The sequence below is a fragment of the Adiantum capillus-veneris genome, chromosome 14, assembly GCF_014529385.1.
Source record: "Adiantum capillus-veneris isolate H3 chromosome 14, ASM1452938v2, whole genome shotgun sequence".
NCBI classification, from domain to species: Eukaryota; Viridiplantae; Streptophyta; class Polypodiopsida; order Polypodiales; family Pteridaceae; genus Adiantum; species Adiantum capillus-veneris.
Window position 1 is genome coordinate 133,792,682 of NC_140944.1, and position 17,994 is coordinate 133,810,675.

The window sequence follows — 17,994 nt, forward strand, 5'->3', positions numbered from 1 at the left end:
TACATCGAAATTATTGACCTCAAAAAAGCACCTCTACATTGAAGTCCAAAATTTATGCACCTTGAAAGATAAGAATTTTTATCACAATACGATTCTTTTGATGATTTAAAGAGTGAAATCTTGCTACAAAAGGTGGAAATATAAGATCATAAAGGTAATTTATAGTAAACCTCGTTTTTTCATTAAAAAACTTTAGATGATGTAAGTTATTGTTATAACACAAAATTCAATTCTATTATTTAAATGCTAAAAGATTTACTATGAAATTATTGAAACATTGAATTTGATATTTTTCTTACTTTAGAAGCTGAAATATTTTGCTAGGAAAAGTGAAAACTTTACAAAGTAGAAATAATTAACATTAGTGGCAAAGCGCTTCATAACGTGAGACATGAGAATATCCCTTACCATAAAAAAATTTCAATGATCCAAGTGTTGAATTTTTTTCAACATTTGAATAGTTCATAGTTCATGGATGCATTTTTTCACTCAACAAGATGAGAATATAAGTAATTGTTAAAATTTACTAAGTGAAAAAGATTTATTATGGTCACTACCTACATATAGCCAGATAGTATAACTTTCAACATAAGAAAATCTAGGCTTATAAAAGTGACATAAATTATTCATGTATGCAAAAATACGAAGTTCTTCTTGCTTGGTGATATGTGCAAATATCTTGATTTTGATAAAGATACTACATTAGGATGATAAAAAAATTGAATGAAAAAGGCTCCTCTTTTCTATCAAAACGGTTTTCACTCTTCTCACGATTTTCACACTTTAAAGTAAGAAAATAATTGAGAAAAATGCCCTTTTTCTCATGTCGAGAAAAAAAGTCTAAAACTTGTTGTGAATTAGTAATGCATAGTTATCCCAACGAATTAACTATGGCGTGGGTGACCATTGGCCCTTGAGCATGTATGATGTCACCATACATTTCATATTCGAGATTATATATTCCAATTAAAACTCGTGTATGTTGTATGATCTTCTATCAGCTCTAGCTCTGCAGGTAGTCGGCGACTCGCCATGATCTTGGCCCTTCGCTGCTGCCCTTTGGGACTAGGACTGATCAGGAGGTTTCGCCTTCGTTTCCTGCTTCCATTGTCATGCGAGACGACGAACCAAAGTACCGCGCGCTGGATGGCCACTATAAAATAAATTGGCCCCTAGTCTATCGCGCTCTAGTCTACCGTTTCCAATTATTCAAATTTAAAGCTGTTTTCGATTGTGTCTATTTAAACGGAGCGACGGAGCTTCTAGCCAATATTTCTGTATAAGTCGCCATGATCTCGTCCAATTATATCGGCTTCATGGCTGCCCTCACAGTACTCGTCTTTTGTCTGCCAATATTTCTGTCACACGGCGCCACATTTGCAGCAGCACTTGTAGCGCATGATGAGCAGAGGCTCTCCTTACCGCCGGGATGGAGGTTCTCCTCCGACCTCTCCTTCCCCACAAGCCCTTCCTCCCTCATGAAATCCTACCCTGATATCGCCCCCTTTTCCTTCTTCGTCCCCATCCTCAGCTCTCCCGCCTTCTCCTCCGGCTCCAAAGGCATCTCCCTCGGCTTCCTCAGTCTGTTCCACACCCCTTCCTCCCCCCCTTCTCACATCCTCCTCTCCATCTGCTTGGGTGTCGACCCCAGAATTAATGGCCCAAGCGCTAGTTCTAGCAACCCTTTCCTTCTTCCCGTCTGGACTTTCAATAACGCACGCCCCCTTAATCAGAAATCTCAGGAGCAGCTCGTCAAGCTGGAGGTGGACGATCACAGGCAATTGACTCTCAGGGATGGCGATGGCAGTATTGTGTGGGCTGTGAACAATGTGGACAGCATGGAGATGCAGAGTAATGGCAATCTTGTAATCTTTGACAGTGCCAACCAATCAGTATGGCAGAGCTTCGATCACCCAAGCGACACTATCCTGCGAGGCCAGAAGCTTAGGTTGGGAATGGAATTGACAAGCAGCAATAACATGTACAAGGGACTAATGCAAGCAGGAGGCATTTTATTCTACCAAGTCTCAGCCAATCCTATACCTCTTGGGTATTGGATTTTCCCGGGCAACATTTCACTCGGTGAGTATTATCTTTCTATGGTGACCCCATTTTCGCTGGATAAAGATGCAACGGAGAACTTGACTGCATCGATGGCGTCTCCGAGTTGTGATCAAGCTAGTTTCAATGAGTCCCAAGCATATGCTTTGCTTGATGGAGATGTTCTTGTGGTTCAAGATGCATGTGGCAATATGGACAATCGAGAAAAAAACACAAAAGATCTCTTGAGACTCGATACCGATGGGGTGTTCAGGGACTACTATCTGCATGAGCTACCAAATTCTAGTTATACAGTTACTTCCAGCCTATCAAATTCTAGACCCTGCAATAGCCCCAACATTTGTGGAGCCTACGGCATATGTTTTGCATCCAACAAATTTGGTAATACAAGCCAACATCGATGCAGGTATGTACTTTCTTTCGCTCTTGTTGTCATATGTGTGTGTGTGTGTGTGTGTGTGTGTGTGAGAGAGAGAGAGAGAGAGAGAGAGAGAGAGAGAGAGAGAGAGGCGGGGGGGGGGGGGGGGGGGGGGGGGGTTGCTATAGAGTGAGAGGAAGAAAGAAGTGGAAGAACAGGAGCATCTTGAGGAAGGGACTGCGGTTGTTGGAGGACGAGATGGAGGAAGGGAAGGTGGCCAGAGGAGGAGATGGAGGAAGGGAGGGTAGATAGAGGAGGAGATGGAGAGAAGGAGAAGGTTGGAAGAGGAGGAAGCACATGGGCAATAAGAGAAGGAAGGGAAAGTAGGGAGGGCAATCCCCCCATTTCCTTCGATGCGAGATAGGGCGTTGGGGCAATGGAGAAGAGTCAAATTGACTGTGCACATTTTGCTCACTGCAAGTTCCAGAGTCTGAGTACCACACAGTATTAGAGTGCTCAGCTTTTGGTCACATCAGAACTTGCTTCTCTCACATTTTCAACCATAACTTAGACCTACACACTTTCCTCTCCCAGCCAAAGTGTGGGCTCTCCATTGCGACTCTCATCAACAGAATTTTGGAGCATCGAGAGTCACTCATTAGTCATACACATACTACATCACATGTGATCCCATAGGTCATATTTGACCTCCGAGGAAGATAATAAAATCTCTCTCTCTCTCTCTCTCTCTCTCTCTCTCTCTCTCTCTCTATATATATATATATATATATATATATATATATATATATATATATATATATAATATTTTTCTTGTTTGGAAAAAATGGTTGTATTTGCATTACATTACAAATTTTGTAGAATGAGCTGACATGAAAAATTTTGTCATTTTTCAACTCCAATCAAACCTTCCGACATTCTTCCTTTAAGGGTAGACCATGTAACATTTAATGGCCTAAAATCTTATGTGTAGCGGAAATTAGCATGAACATAGTGGGCATTTCATTAGAGTTGATTCCTAATGAGAATTACAAGAGTGCTTGGGTGGAGAGAGCAACAAAAAAGCATAACACCTAGTTAGATAGCATCGACAATACTTTCAAAAGAGAGAGAGCAATTAAGCTATTGACAACAGTTGAGGACCGGATTTGCATGGAGCCGGTCCCCCCTCCAAAAGGCTTTGTATTATGGTTTCTCCCATCAAGAGAGACATTGTACAATACAATTCTTTGTGTTCCTTCAAGACTAGCTAGTGCAATGAAGATGGAAGCTTCATACACCAAGCAAAACACTTAATCAAACACAACTTGAATTATCCCCGTTCTCAGACCCAAGACCTCACACACCTTCGAAGATGGTGAGAGCTAGCAGGGTATGAGAGTAGATTGAGAGGAAAAAGAAGTATCTTACGAGAAAGAAGTACATCTCCTCACATAATCACTCATATTAGCATAGCTTAGCTTAGTAATTAGCTTGGTAGAGAAGATGAGCATGCATTGAAGCTTGGCTCTTGGTTGGATTTGCATCCACATGCCAAGAGAGTGTTGATGTAGGCTTCTATCTCACAAGCTTGGAGTAGGTGATGAGCTCTCCATTAAAGCTTGGGAGGAGATAGAGTATTTTCCCTTCACACATGGTCAAGTGTGAGAGTGTGTGTGTCAATGCCAAGCAAAAATCAGCCCCCCCTCTCTCTTGGGCGAGCCCTAGCTGCTAAATAAGTCTGGCCTTTGCCTCATTGGACCTCCCCAGGTCAAGCCAATAGGGATTAAGCAGCATAAGTGATAGCCTTTAGACATGTGTCCCCCTTTCCCCTTTTGTGAGAGCTTGAGGTAATTAAATAATTAAACTAAACTCTCATTGGACCCCTTTGCCTCCTGGCCAATAGGAATCAGGCAAGCCATGGGGCTCCTGAATGCTCATTGGACCCCTTGGGAGACTGCCCAATAGTCTTCTAGGAGACTTAATTCTCATTGGTTTCTTTTATTAAATGTTTTTAAATTAATTAAACTAGATTTACTCTAGCTTAATTCTCATTGGTCCACTTCAAGGGTCTTCCAATAGGAACTGGGCACACCTTGTGGGCATCTGGCCTAGGGAGCTGACATGTGTCCCTCATTCCCTTTGTGTAAAGGGAGCCTGTGTGTGTGTGTGTGTGGCTTTCTCTCTCATCCCCTAGCTTTGGGGCTCGCCCCCTCCCATGTAGGGATGTAGAAAGACTTTTAGGGCACACACTAAGCATCCAATTTTTCCTAGGGTTGACCTTTGGCCACAACCTTTGAATTTTGGAACCTTAGCATTTTGGAAGTCTTAATGGGCTGAACCTTAGGGTCTTTTTGGCCCATTGTTTCACATGGCTCTTTTGCAGATGGCCCCCCCTTTGGATCCCTATTTTCCCTCCTTTGGATCCCTACTGTGGCCGGTCTGCTAGCTTAACCAATATTCTAGCTTTTTCTCCCTTGGCACTTCCCCACATTAAATGATCAGTTTAATATGAGAAAATCATTTAGGAGAATTAGATATTGATTATTATGACATTACCTCTCTCTTGAAATCATAGTCGTCCTCGACTATGGTGTAGAGAAGATAAAGCATATGCATGAGTCCTTTTCTTAGCGGGTAGAGGATCCCTATGTTACCCTACGACATCATTCCATAATGGATGACTAGTCCATTTGGCGCTTGAGAGCCTGAGGCTGCCGCAAGCATGTCTGCACATTAGTCCTATCAGTCTTCCATAGTAGAGTGACAAGCTCTACTTGGTGTTTGGGAGACGTCGTCTCCGCAAACTTGATCTAAGCATGCATACTACTTCATTTTTGTGCACAAATAAAGAAAAAGAGAGTCTTATAAGACAAAAATTTTTGTTCATTTTTAACATTTTGTACATTTGCTTACTCTTGGGAAGCATTGTAAGCATTGACAAGGTTTAGGTTATCCTTTAATTGTATGCCTTGCATCCATCTAGCATCTTCAAAAGGATAATTCTTAAACTTAATAAGATATCGTCGGATAGTCTTACCGCCTCTTAATACCTTGTCTTCATGTCGGAGAATGGACTCGGGCTGCAGCACCTCCTCGTGGTCCTCGATCTCCGGTGGGTCTTCAATAGTTGGTTCTTGAGGTGGCTCTCCTTTGTAAGGCTTTAAGAGGCTCACATGAAAAGCATTGTGTATGAGCCAATGATTGGGCAACTTAAGTTGATAGGCCATCTCATTGATTGGCCTAAGAATCTGGAAGGGACCATAGTACCTTTTTGCTAGTTTAGCATAGTACTTTTGGTGGCCCGTAGGATTCTTGCCCGTCGTGTGCCTTAATCGAGCCTTGGGAAACTTTAACAAGACCCAATCGTTTTCTTTAAAGGCTTGGGCTCTTCTGTGCTTGTCAGCAGCAGCCTTTTGCCTTTGCTGTGAGATAGAGATAGCATCCTTAATCTTTTGGAAAGATTCTTGTAGGTCTCGGCTATACTCATCTGCAGCGAAGATCTTCCCATGTACCTTAAGTAGCAAGGGACTTTTTGATCTTCCCTCAATTACCTCGAAAGGTGCTTTTCCTGTGGAAGTATGTACAGTGTTATTGTAAGCATACTCTACTAAGGGTAAGTACTTCTCCCATTGGGATCTTTGATCTACTTCCGTTACATAGGCTTTTAGTAGATCGAGAATGGTTAGGTTAGCTATTTCACTTTGGCCATCAGTTTGTGGATGATAGGCCGAAGAGAAGTTTAGCCTTGTTCCTAAATTCTCAAAGAGACCCTTCCAGAAATTACTGGTCATTCTAGGATCTCTATCCGACACTATGGACATTGGCAAGCCATGGTACTTGAAAATTTGTGAAATGAAGAGGGTTGCCATTTGATGGGCTTTGATAGTCTTTTTGACAGGTATAAAATGAGCTTGTTTACTGAACCTGTCTACTATCGTCCATATTCCCGTATTCCCATGGATAGACTTAGGCAATCCAAAGATAAAATCCATGGATATGCTCTCCCACGGTGAATTAGGGATTGGCAAGGGTTGAAGCAATCCAAGTTGCTTCCCTCTATCAAATTTTGTCTTTTGACATACCACACATTTGGAAACATACTCATGTATGTTCACTTTCATGGTAGGCCAATAGAAATATGTTTCAATTCCCTTTAGGGTAGACTGAATCCCTCTATGCCCCGCATATGGGGGAGCATGAGATTCATACATTACTTTCTCACGTAGTGAGTTAGTAACGCATAGTCTATTGCCATAGAGAAGATAACCATCTTGTAAAGTAAATGGTTCTTCTTTCTTCCCTAATGCAAGGGCTGAAATCACATCTCTAAAATCGGGATCAATAGCATACTCATCTATCATTGAAGATAGATCATTGTGAGTTGCTATGGAAACCGCATTCACTCTCGGTCGTCTTGAGAGTGCATCGGCTACTTGATTATGCTTGCCAGCAATGTGAGCAATATGAAAATGAAATTGCGAAAGGAAATTTGCCCACCTCATTTGTTTGTCGGAGAGCTTGGTCTGCGTCATGAAGTACTTAAGACTTTGGTGATCCGTTCGCAGAATGAAAGGAGTCCCCAATAAATAGTGCTTCCATGAGTCTAAGGCATGTAGAACTGCAAGGAGTTCTTTTTCGTATATGCCTAGAGCTTGCTCAACAGGGTCGAGCCTTCGACTCTCATAGCCTATGGCGTGCCCTTCTTGGAGCAAAACAGCCCCAAGGCAATCACCACAAGCATCACATTGGACCTCAAATGGTTTTGAGAGATCCGGTAGTGTAAGCACAGGTTGAGAGATAAGCTTTTCTTTAAGCTTTTCGAAAGCATTGTTCTCCTTAGCAGACCACGTATACCTAACATTTTTCTTTGTTAGGTCATGTAATGGTCCCGCAATTTGTGAGAACTTTTCTATGAAGCGTCTATAGTATGCACACATACCTATAAAGCTTCTTAGTTCATGAAGATTCCTTGGTTTAGGCCATCCTTTTATTACCTCTAACTTGGATGGATCCATTTGGATTCCATCTTGAGAGATAATGTGACCTAAATATTGAATCTCTTGCAAGAAAAATTCACTTTTCTTTCGATTAACATAAAGTTTATTCTCTCTTAAAACTTGAAATATTACCTGGAGGTGTTGCTTGTGTTCCTCCAATGAATTAGAGTAGATGATAATATCATCAAAGAACACTCCAGTGAAGGTTCGATGAGGCCTGAACAGCTTCTCCATCAAGCGGTTGAATGTGGCTGGTGCATTAGTCAAGCCAAAAGGCATGACAATGTATTCGTAAAGACCAAATGTAGTACGAAATGCGGTCTTTACAATGTCTTGATCAACTATCCTTATTTGATGATAGCCACTTTTTAGGTCAATCCTACTGAAGTAGGTCGATCCTTGTAGCTTATCAAATAGGTCTTCTACCCGTGGAACGGGAAACCTATTCTTGATAGTGATCCTATTTAGTGCTCTATAGTCGACACACATACGATATGTGCCGTCTTTCTTTTGCACTAATAGCACAGGTGAGCAAAATGGAGATGAGCTAGGCCTAACCATGCCCTTCTCAATTAACTCATGCACTTGCCGCATAATCTCCTCTTGTTGAGCTTGAGAAACTCTATAAGGAGGTTTGTTAGGCGGTGAACTTCCTGGAAGAAGTTCAATTGCATGGTCGTCATTACCTCGTTTAGGAGGTAGCTCACAAGGGATGTCGTCAATAAAGACATCTTGAAACCCCTTGAGAAAATTGGATAACTCTAATTCCTTTTGGTTGCTTTTATTTTCTTTTGCTAAAGCATTAGGTTCATTTTGAGAATCTTTAACAAAAATCATGTACACGGAAATAGAGCTCTTTATTGACTTGTTGAAAGCTGGTGTATGTACAATGGGGATGGTGTTACCCATCTCCTTAGCATCTATATACATGTCCTTTTCCCTGAACTTAAAGGAGATTCTCCTTTCAGGAAATTTAACATGGGCAGCCAGGCGGTCAAACCATGGTGCCCCTAGGATTACATCCTCATGCTTGAGAGGAGAGATAAAGAAGTCCTCTTTGTCCACATAGCCTTGGACATGAAGCCTCAATTTCCCGATTAAGGGAGTGACTGAAGCTTCTTGCCCCTTGAAGGCACTGTCTGCGGGTAGGATATCTCCCATCTCGTAGGATTGTATGCCTAGCTTGGTGGCTAACTCCATAGATATGAAATTGTGAGTAGAACCAGGGTCAAAGAGAATAAAAGCATCATGTTCTCTTACCTTTCCCCAAGCATGGCATAGAGGAGATCCTTTGTGGTGAGTTTGGTGAATCTCCTCCTCTTGGATTTCAACCAAAGAAGCTCTAGGAGGATCTTGGCGGTTGTTCTTTTGGGGACAAGCGCGGTACGCATGCCCTTGTTCGCCGCACTTGAAACACCGGTTATCTTTACGATAACGCTCAAGCTCTTCAGGAGAGAGTTTATTCTTTCCTTTGTAAACTCCCTTCTCTTTAGCTTTGTTGGAATTGCCCTTAGGAGACTTTTGGACATTGTCCTTCCCCTTAGGCTCATTGGAACCCTTGTTTTCCGGGGGCTTATTATTTCTTTTACCCCCCGTTTGGAAATTGATTCGCGAGGCCACCATAGTATGGTGTATTACCGCCGATATGGTACGTGGCCTTTGGGAGTTGACATACTCCGCCATTTCTTCGGTTAAGCCCGCACAAAATTGTTGCTTTTGCTCTCCAAAATCCAACTTTTTGAAGACAGTGGCTTTGAGTTGTAGGTCCCAAAACTTGTCTACATATTTGTGGATGGATTCATTGGGAGAGAGCTTTAAGCTTCGCCATTCGGTGAGTACTTTGTCTTTGGCATCGGTGGCCAAAAACTGCTTCATAATGGAAGCTCTTAAAGCCTTCCATGTTCGTGGAGCTTCACCGTTGGCTCGTAGGCTAGACCACCATTGTCTGGCGGACTTTTGAAAGTGCATAGCTACATGGCGTAGCTTAGAGGACTCCGTGAAGCCCTCATCTCCAAACGCCGCATCGAATTGCTGGATAAAGGCCAAAACTTTGTCTGTAGCACCGAAGGTGCCATCATAGGTAAGGAAAGAGATGCTCTTCCCTCCCTCTTTGAATTTCTTCAGCTTGGACGACCTCTTCCATGCGGCATAGGATTTCCTATGGCCTCTTCTTTTTGATGGTTCAAAAGTTGCACCATCACTTTCTTCAGAAGATGAAGAATTTGAAGAAGGTGGAGAAGAGGGTGACCTCTTTCTCGCCTTTTTCTTGTCTTGATCTTTGTCGTCTTCACCATAGCTTTCATAAGAGGAAGAGGATGAAGAAGATGGAGAAGAGGGTGTCCTCTTTCTCGCCTTTTTCTTCTCTTGCTTTTTATCATCCCTCTTTGAATTATGGCGTGGAGAAGAGTGTGATGGTCTTCTCCGCTTTGGTGGTGATGGAGAGCGTTTAGCCCGCCGTCTTCGTGGAGCCATCTCCGCCGAGGTGGCGGGAGACTCGCTTCTTTCTCGTTCCTTCGGTGGAGGCTCTTGAGTTCTCCTTTGGGAAGGAGATGCATCATCAAGAAGTAAGTTCTTGAGCCCTTCATATGGATTCTCTTCTTCTTCCCGAATCGGAGAGAGACCTCTTTTGGTAGTCTCACAAGGAGGCTTCCTAGGTGTTCTCTCGTCATGGTGATGAGCTTGGAGAATCCCGTGAGCACGGAGCTGCCGTTGCACTTCACTTTGGAGAGATGGATTGCCCATGGCTTGTTGAAGCCTAGAAACAAGATAGTTAACAAGCATTGAAGCATCATTAGTAGCTTGCTCATGAGCAAAATCAAAGTTATCAACATTAATTTCACTCTCTTTACTATTGTCAGCCATTCTAACAACTTTTAGGTGTAAACTTTTTAGGTGTACTTTGGCACTTCAAGCCCTAGTTGCTACTCCTCTTTACCCCTTTAGAAAAAGCACTCAAGCTACTGTACCCGCGGCTCGAATACCATTAATTGCAAGGAATAGAAGAGAGGGTCTTTCGACACCAAAACAGCACCGGCTCCTGTCAAGCTTCTAATAGCTCAATAGTGGTTAAGCCGTAGGCAAGCCCCGTAGGACTCCACTATTAAGACCATAGCTCTCGACGGTGATGCCCCGTTAACTGCACAAAGGCAGGCGCACTGCAAGGCTGAAAAATCCCTATTCTACTTACTCACAGGCAATTAATAATACCAACCATTTGTAGCTAGCTTGAGGACCTCCCTTCTTGAGCAAGAAAAGAGAAACCTTGAGCTCTGATACCAATGTAACATTTAATGGCCTAAAATCTTATGTGTAGCGGAAATTAGCATGAACATAGTGGGCATTTCATTAGAGTTGATTCCTAATGAGAATTACAAGAGTGCTTGGGTGGAGAGAGCAACAAAAAGCATAACACCTAGTTAGATAGCATCGACAATACTTTCAAAAGAGAGAGAGCAATTAAGCTATTGACAACAGTTGAGGACCGGATTTGCATGGAGCCGGTCCCCCCTCCAAAAGGCTTTGTATTATGGTTTCTCCCATCAAGAGAGACATTGTACAATACAATTCTTTGTGTTCCTTCAAGACTAGCTAGTGCAATGAAGATGGAAGCTTCATACACCAAGCAAAACACTTAATCAAACACAACTTGAATTATCCCCGTTCTCAGACCCAAGACCTCACACACCTTCGAAGATGGTGAGAGCTAGCAGGGTATGAGAGTAGATTGAGAGGAAAAAGAAGTATCTTACGAGAAAGAAGTACATCTCCTCACATAATCACTCATATTAGCATAGCTTAGCTTAGTAATTAGCTTGGTAGAGAAGATGAGCATGCATTGAAGCTTGGCTCTTGGTTGGATTTGCATCCACATGCCAAGAGAGTGTTGATGTAGGCTTCTATCTCACAAGCTTGGAGTAGGTGATGAGCTCTCCATTAAAGCTTGGGAGGAGATAGAGTATTTTCCCTTCACACATGGTCAAGTGTGAGAGTGTGTGTGTCAATGCTAAGCAAAAATCATCCCCCCCTCTCTCTTGGGCGAGCCCTAGCTGCTAAATAAGTCTGGCCTTTGCCTCATTGGACCTCCCCAGGTCAAGCCAATAGGGATTAAGCAGCATAAGTGATAGCCTTTAGACATGTGTCCCCCTTTCCCCTTTTGTGAGAGCTTGAGGTAATTAAATAATTAAACTAAACTCTCATTGGACCCCTTTGCCTCCTGGACAATAGGAATCAGGCAAGCCATGGGGCTCCTGAATGCTCATTGGACCCCTTGGGAGACTGCCCAATAGTCTTCTAGGAGACTTAATTCTCATTGGTTTCTTTTATTAAATGTTTTTAAATTAATTAAACTAGATTTACTCTAGCTTAATTCTCATTGGTCCACTTCAAGGGTCTTCCAATAGGAATTGGGCACACCTTGTGGGCATCTGGCCTAGGGAGCTGACATGTGTCCCTCATTCCCTTTGTGTAAAGGGAGCCTGTGTGTGTGTGTGGCTTTCTCTCTCATCCCCTAGCTTTGGGGCTCGCCCCCTCCCATGTAGGGATGTAGAAAGACTTTTAGGGCACACACTAAGCATCCAATTTTTCCTAGGGTTGACCTTTGGCCACAACCTTTGAATTTTGGAACCTTAGCATTTTGGAAGTCTTAATGGGCTGAACCTTAGGGTCTTTTTGGCCCATTGTTTCACATGGCTCTTTTGCAGATGGCCCCCCCTTTGGATCCCTATTTTCCCTCCTTTGGATCCCTACTGTGGCCGGTCTGCTAGCTTAACCAATATTCTAGCTTTTTCTCCCTTGGCACTTCCCCACATTAAATGATCAGTTTAATATGAGAAAATCATTTAGGAGAATTAGATATTGATTATTATGACAGACCAAGGGAGTCCCTATGAGTGTACGTGAATCTGATCCATAGCGATAGCATTTCGAGTAGCCCAAATCAGTGACAAGAACCAAGCTTTACATGATTGCAGACAAAACTATAAGTGAGAGTCTTTGGAGAAGGTATATTCAAATGTAAGCCTAAATTTAATAATATGGATATCCTAGGCACTCCTTCAGTGGCTCACATCGTCATCACACCATCTTTGCACTTGAGAATAGTTCTTGAATAAATGTTTCAATGTCTCAACCTTCCTACATGTGGAGCATTTGTCCCTTGATATTCTTTTCGTTTGAAAAATTTCACCAATAGGCAATGCTCCCGTGATAACCCGTCACATGAATATTTTATGTTTGAAAGACATCAATGAGTGCCATACTTGTTGCATATTTATGTTCCACCATATATTGGTTTGTGGTAAGGCCCATATTCTAAAATCTTTTATTCCAATCTCTTAGGTAATAAAACTACAGAAAAACTCTTAGTAGGTGACTTCCACCAATGTGAAAATGTGCATGGTAGTTCCCAATCCCTATACCGATCACTAACATTGAGAGAGCAAGAGAGTTGACCATCAGTTGCATGTGCTTGTAGCATATTCCAAGGGATTCAAAGCCCATGTCCCAATTGAAACATGCATCTGGCAATCAAAAAAGAAACCAAACAATTGTTGGAGTCCATAATTTGATCAATTGATCTTACTCCCCTTCTATATAGGAGCAAAAAAACTCCTCCCTAGGTACTTAACACATGGTTTTTTCAAAACGAATGACTAGAAAGAGGATTCCTATCCCAAGGAGTGACCTTTGTACCGTGCACGTTCAACCCATATCAATTTAGAGAAGACTAGTTTCCATGGTGCAATAAGGGCCTCAAGTAGTTCGGAGGGCATTAAAAGAGGGGATGCAGTGCCATGAAGCTATCTTGGTAACATGAGAGAGGGAGGGCAGGAGATAACTTTTGAGAGAGATGGAGAGAAAGAGAGGATGAGAGAGAGAGAGGGGGGCGGGGGGTGGAAAGAGAGAGAGAGAGAGAGAGAGAGAGAGAGAGAGAGAGAGAGAAGAGAGAGAGAGAGAGAGAGAGAGAAGAGGTGGCGGGAGAAATGACGAGAGAGAGAGAGAGAGAGAGAGAGAGAGAGAGAGGAGGGGATGCTTTGGTTTTTTTTTTTTACAAAAGAGGGAGAGAATGTTTTAAAAAATAAGGATGAGGCACGAGGTTGCCAGTGCCGTGGGTTTTTGTTTTAAAAACTCCTTCCCGCTCCCCCTCTTTCCCTTTTTTGTTAATAACCAAAGCACTCCCCTGTCTCATTCTCACCATTTCTCCCGCCCCCTCTTCTCTCTCTCTCTCTCTCTCTCTCTCTCTCTCTCCCTCTCTCTCTCTCTCTCTCTCTCTCTCTCTCTCTCTCTCTCTCTCTCTCACCCAAATCTTCTATCTCTCTCACTCTAGGATGGGAGCGGAAAGGTGACGAGCGGTGGAGAGAGAGAAAGGGTAGAGGGGGAGGAGAGAGAGAGATCACAGAGAGAGAGAGAGAGAGAGAGAGAGAGAGAGAGAGAGAGAGAGAGAGAGAGAGAGAGAGAGAGAGAGAGAGAGAGAGGGAGGGGGGTAGTACTCCTCTCTCTCCCTCTCACCATTTTTTTCTCCCTCTCTTCTCTCTTCTCTTTTCTCAGAGAGAGAGAGAGAGAGAGAGAGAGAGAGAGAGAGAGAGAGAGAGAGAGAGAGAAAGAGGGAGCAAGAGAAACCGCTAGAGGGAGAGGGGAAGAGTGCCTTGGTTTCTTTTTTTTTTTTAAAGACGGAGAGAGAGCAAGTGGCAGGTAGTGCTTACCCCCTCCCCCCAAAAGGCACTAGCGAGGTCGCTAGTCGCTAGGGCCTTGGTGGGGAGGGTTTTGTCTCTAGCACTCCCTCCACTCCCCCTCTCTCCCTCTTTTAAATAAAAATACCCAAGGCACCCTCCCTGTCCCTCTCATCACGATCTTTCCCATCTTGTCTTCTCTCTCTCTCTCTCTCTCTCTCTCTCTCTCTCTCTCTCTCTCTCTCTCTCTCTCTCTCTCTCTCTCTGGGCCGATGGAAGAGAGAGAGAGAGAGAGAGAGAGAGAGAGAGAGAGAGAGAGAGATGGGTCGACATGAGCGCTTCTAAATGGAGGCATTAGGTACATATTAGTTAAAGACTGAGGATCGATTGGCCAAGAGGAAAGAAAAGAACAAAAACTAAGAGGGGTCAAGTGAGAGGGAAGCCGGTTTAGGAGTTCGAAACTCCTGAATGACGGCTTTGCCTCCTCGGTAAACCGCCCATTTTCCTTGTTTGCATGCTTCATGCATCTTCTTGAGCTCGCTTGCTTTATTCTTCAACTGATTTGTAGTCAATTCTTCGGCGATCCAAAGTTTTTGCTCCTTGAGAAGGCGAGATTGGGGTAGCAACTGCAATCGTTCTTCTTTGTCCTTGAAGGTGAGGATACACTACTTAGGTGGAACTTTCCTATGTGTATCATTGATCCAAGAGATGATTTCGGGCTTTATGTGAACTGGCTGAAGGATATGATTGAGCTTGGTGATGGCTTCATCAAGGGTGTCCTCATCGGTGCACCATGGGGAGGGAAGTCCCACGATCCTGACCTTGAGGCCAAGGGATTCTCGTAGTCGACACTCTTGTAAGACCGCTTGTATCTTATGGTCAATCGTCTTGGTGATGTTGAGTGCTGCCGAGTGAGCATGGGTATCTTTTCTTCAACTTGCTTTACCTTGTTGGTAGTGAGATCTACCATAGAATCAAATTATGCCTCAAGTTTGCTAAGGCGAGCCTTGAGGTCACTATTTTTCATAATAACTTTGTCTAGGGTTTCTTGCAGTTGTCCAATGCAGTCTGCTTTTCTCAGGGTTGCTATGACAATAGCGAAGCTTGGTCGTGTTTCCGTGGGTGTCTTTGGTGATGTCTTTGCCTTGGTAGACATGTCCTTCATTGGGAGTAGAAAATCCACTATCTGTATTGCAAAGGTGTGACTCCCTCCATAATCACCCTCACAAACTTTTCGTTGTCCAATTAGTTTTGAGATCTAAGAAACATATGAAAAAGTATGCCTTGAATTGGTTTCCTAGAAACCTCTAAGTAATAGTAATTTTATAATTTTCTTTGATAAGCTTAATGTAAATGGCCTATGAACTTTGAGAGTAGCGGAATTAGGAAATTAGGTGAAGCATTTTTGCGAGATTACTTTGTAAGCATAGTGAGTGAACTTAATTGATGGTAGCAACATAAACATGGTACTTAGTTAACTTGGCATGAATAATACTTTTGCAAGAGAGAGAGTTTAGAGAACATGACAATAGTTGAGGACCGGATTCATATGGAGCATGTCCCTCCTCCAATAGGCATTTGTATTATAGTTTCCCATCAAGAGAGACTTGGTACAAAACAATCTTTGTGTTCCTTGTGACCTACGTGATGCTATGAATATGGAAAGCTTCATGCATCACAAGCATAACATAAACTTGTAGAAAGCATTAACTAGCCCAAGCCTCAGTCCCAAGGCCCCAAACACCTTCGAAGGTGGAGTGAGCTAGCGGGGAATGAGGGTAGGGAAGAGGAAGAAGAAACATTCCATAGGAGAAAGAAATAGTTCCTCACTTATCATTACTCTTCTTGCTAGCATAAATAATAGCATAGTAATGGAGATGGAGAAGATGGTAAGCTTAAGCATTGAAGCATGGCTCTTGGTTGGATTTGCATTTCATAACCAAGAGTGTTGATGTAGGCTCTCACTTCTCACAAGCTTGGAGAAGGAGGTGGTGTTCCTCAACTTTCACCAAGTGAGAATGTCCTTCCAGATGACTGTGTGTGTGGAGTATATCCCCCTAGAACCCTCCCTCCTTGCTTTGGGTGAGTGATAGCTTTTCCACATGCTTCAATCTCATTGGACCCATCTCCCCCTAGCCAATCACATGCAGCATGCAGTCAAGTACATGGGTAGTCTTTTGACAAGTGTCCTCCTTACCCCTTACAAAGAGAAGGAGATCTTAAAAATATCTAAATATTTGTTGGATGGAAGTAGAAGCTCATTGGACCCCTCTTTAGCCCAACCAATAGCATTCAATCACCCCATGTGGTTAAGATTAGTGAGAGTCTGACATGTGTCACATGTGTCCTTTTAGAAAAGGGGTTACCCTTGGGTGAGTGGAAGGTTAGGTCAAAGATTGCCCTAACTTTGGGAATTTTATGCATAGGAAGCTGCTCATGCAACTTCCTCATCAAGTGTGTAGGGTCTCTTTTTGACTCAAGCATCTTACCCCCCATGCATAGGAAGCTTCTCAAGCTACTTCCTCATTAATTGTGTAGGGTCTCTTTTTGACTCAAGCATCTTACCCCCCATGCATAGGAAGCTTCTCAAGTAACTTCCTCATTAAGTATGACAAGTACCTCAAGTACCTTAGTCATCAAGCATGACAAGCACCTTAGGTGGAGTTCCCACCTCAAGCTCAATCCTAGCTTGCCTAAGGTCAAAGGCAAGTTATGTCGGGTTCCCACCTCAAGCACAACCCTAGCTTGCTTAAGGTCAAAGACAAGTTTAGGTCGGGTTCCCACCTCAAGCTCAGCCCTAGCTTGCTTAAGGTCAAAGGACTCTTAACACTAACCATTGGAGGTCTTTAATGAAGCTAACCGTAAGGTCTTTTAAGATCCATTAGTTAACATTGCTCTTTGACAGACCATCTCTCATTTGGGTCCCTTTACCATTGGCCCCGTGTTGAGATAGATTCGTAAGCAAATGTCTATATTCTAACCCTTGTTCCCGTTTATTATCCCACATTAAATGATCAGTTTAATATGAGAAAATCATTTGGGTTGGTTAGATATTAGATTTAATGACATTATACATATAATTTTTTGAAAAGAAATTTCAATCAAGCTATGAGATCTAAGAGCATTGTTAACTAATGGAGCTTAAAATACCTTAGGGTTAGCTTCATTAAAGACCAGCATTAGTTAACATTGCTCTTAGATCTCATAGCTTGATTGAAATTTGTTTTCAAAATATTAGATATTTAATGACATTACCTCTCTCTTGAAATCATAATCGTCCTCAACTATCAGGTAAAAGAGATAAAGTCATAGTCATCAGTCAATTTGTCTTAGCGAGCAGAGGATCCCTTTTTACCCTACGAATCCATTCCAAGATGGATGAATAATCCATTTGGTGCTTGGGAGATATAGCTACCGCAAGCATGTCTGCTATTTAGTCCATTTCATCTTCTCAAGTAGAGTGACAAATTCTACATGGTGTTTGAGAGACGTCGTCATCCCAAACATGATTCTTAGTATGCATATTACTTAAATTTATGCACAATAAAGAGAGAATTAGTCTTATAAGACAAAAAATTGATCATTAAAAGTAACATGTACATTTGCTTACTCTAATGTAGCATTGTAAGCGTTGACAAGGTTCACACTATCCTTAAGCTGGATTCCTTGCATCCATCTAGCATCTTCAAAAGGATAATTTTTGAACTTAATAAGATACCATTGGATAATCTTACCATGTCATAGTACCTTGTCTTCATGCTGAAGGATAGCTTCGGTTTGTAGTACCTCTTCTTGATCTTCGATTTCGGGAGGGTCTTCAATAATTGGTTCATTTGGAGGCTCTCCTTTGTAGGGCTTGAGTAGGCTCACATGAAAAGCATTGTGTATGAGACAATGGTTAAGCAACTTG

At 42.6% G+C, this 17,994-nt stretch overlaps 1 protein-coding gene across 1 annotated transcript in view; it reads left to right on the top strand.

Moving 5' to 3' along the window:
* The first annotated feature begins 1,316 nt into the window (after positions 1-1,316).
* LOC147443172 (G-type lectin S-receptor-like serine/threonine-protein kinase SD2-5) overlaps positions 1,317-17,994 on the top strand; it is a 37,372-nt gene continuing 20,694 nt past the window's right edge. Inside the window, exon 1 of the mRNA XM_086529484.1 lies at positions 1,317-2,467. Within this exon, the coding sequence (XP_086385610.1) occupies positions 1,317-2,467 (1,151 nt within the window). The remainder of the gene's footprint in view (positions 2,468-17,994) is intronic.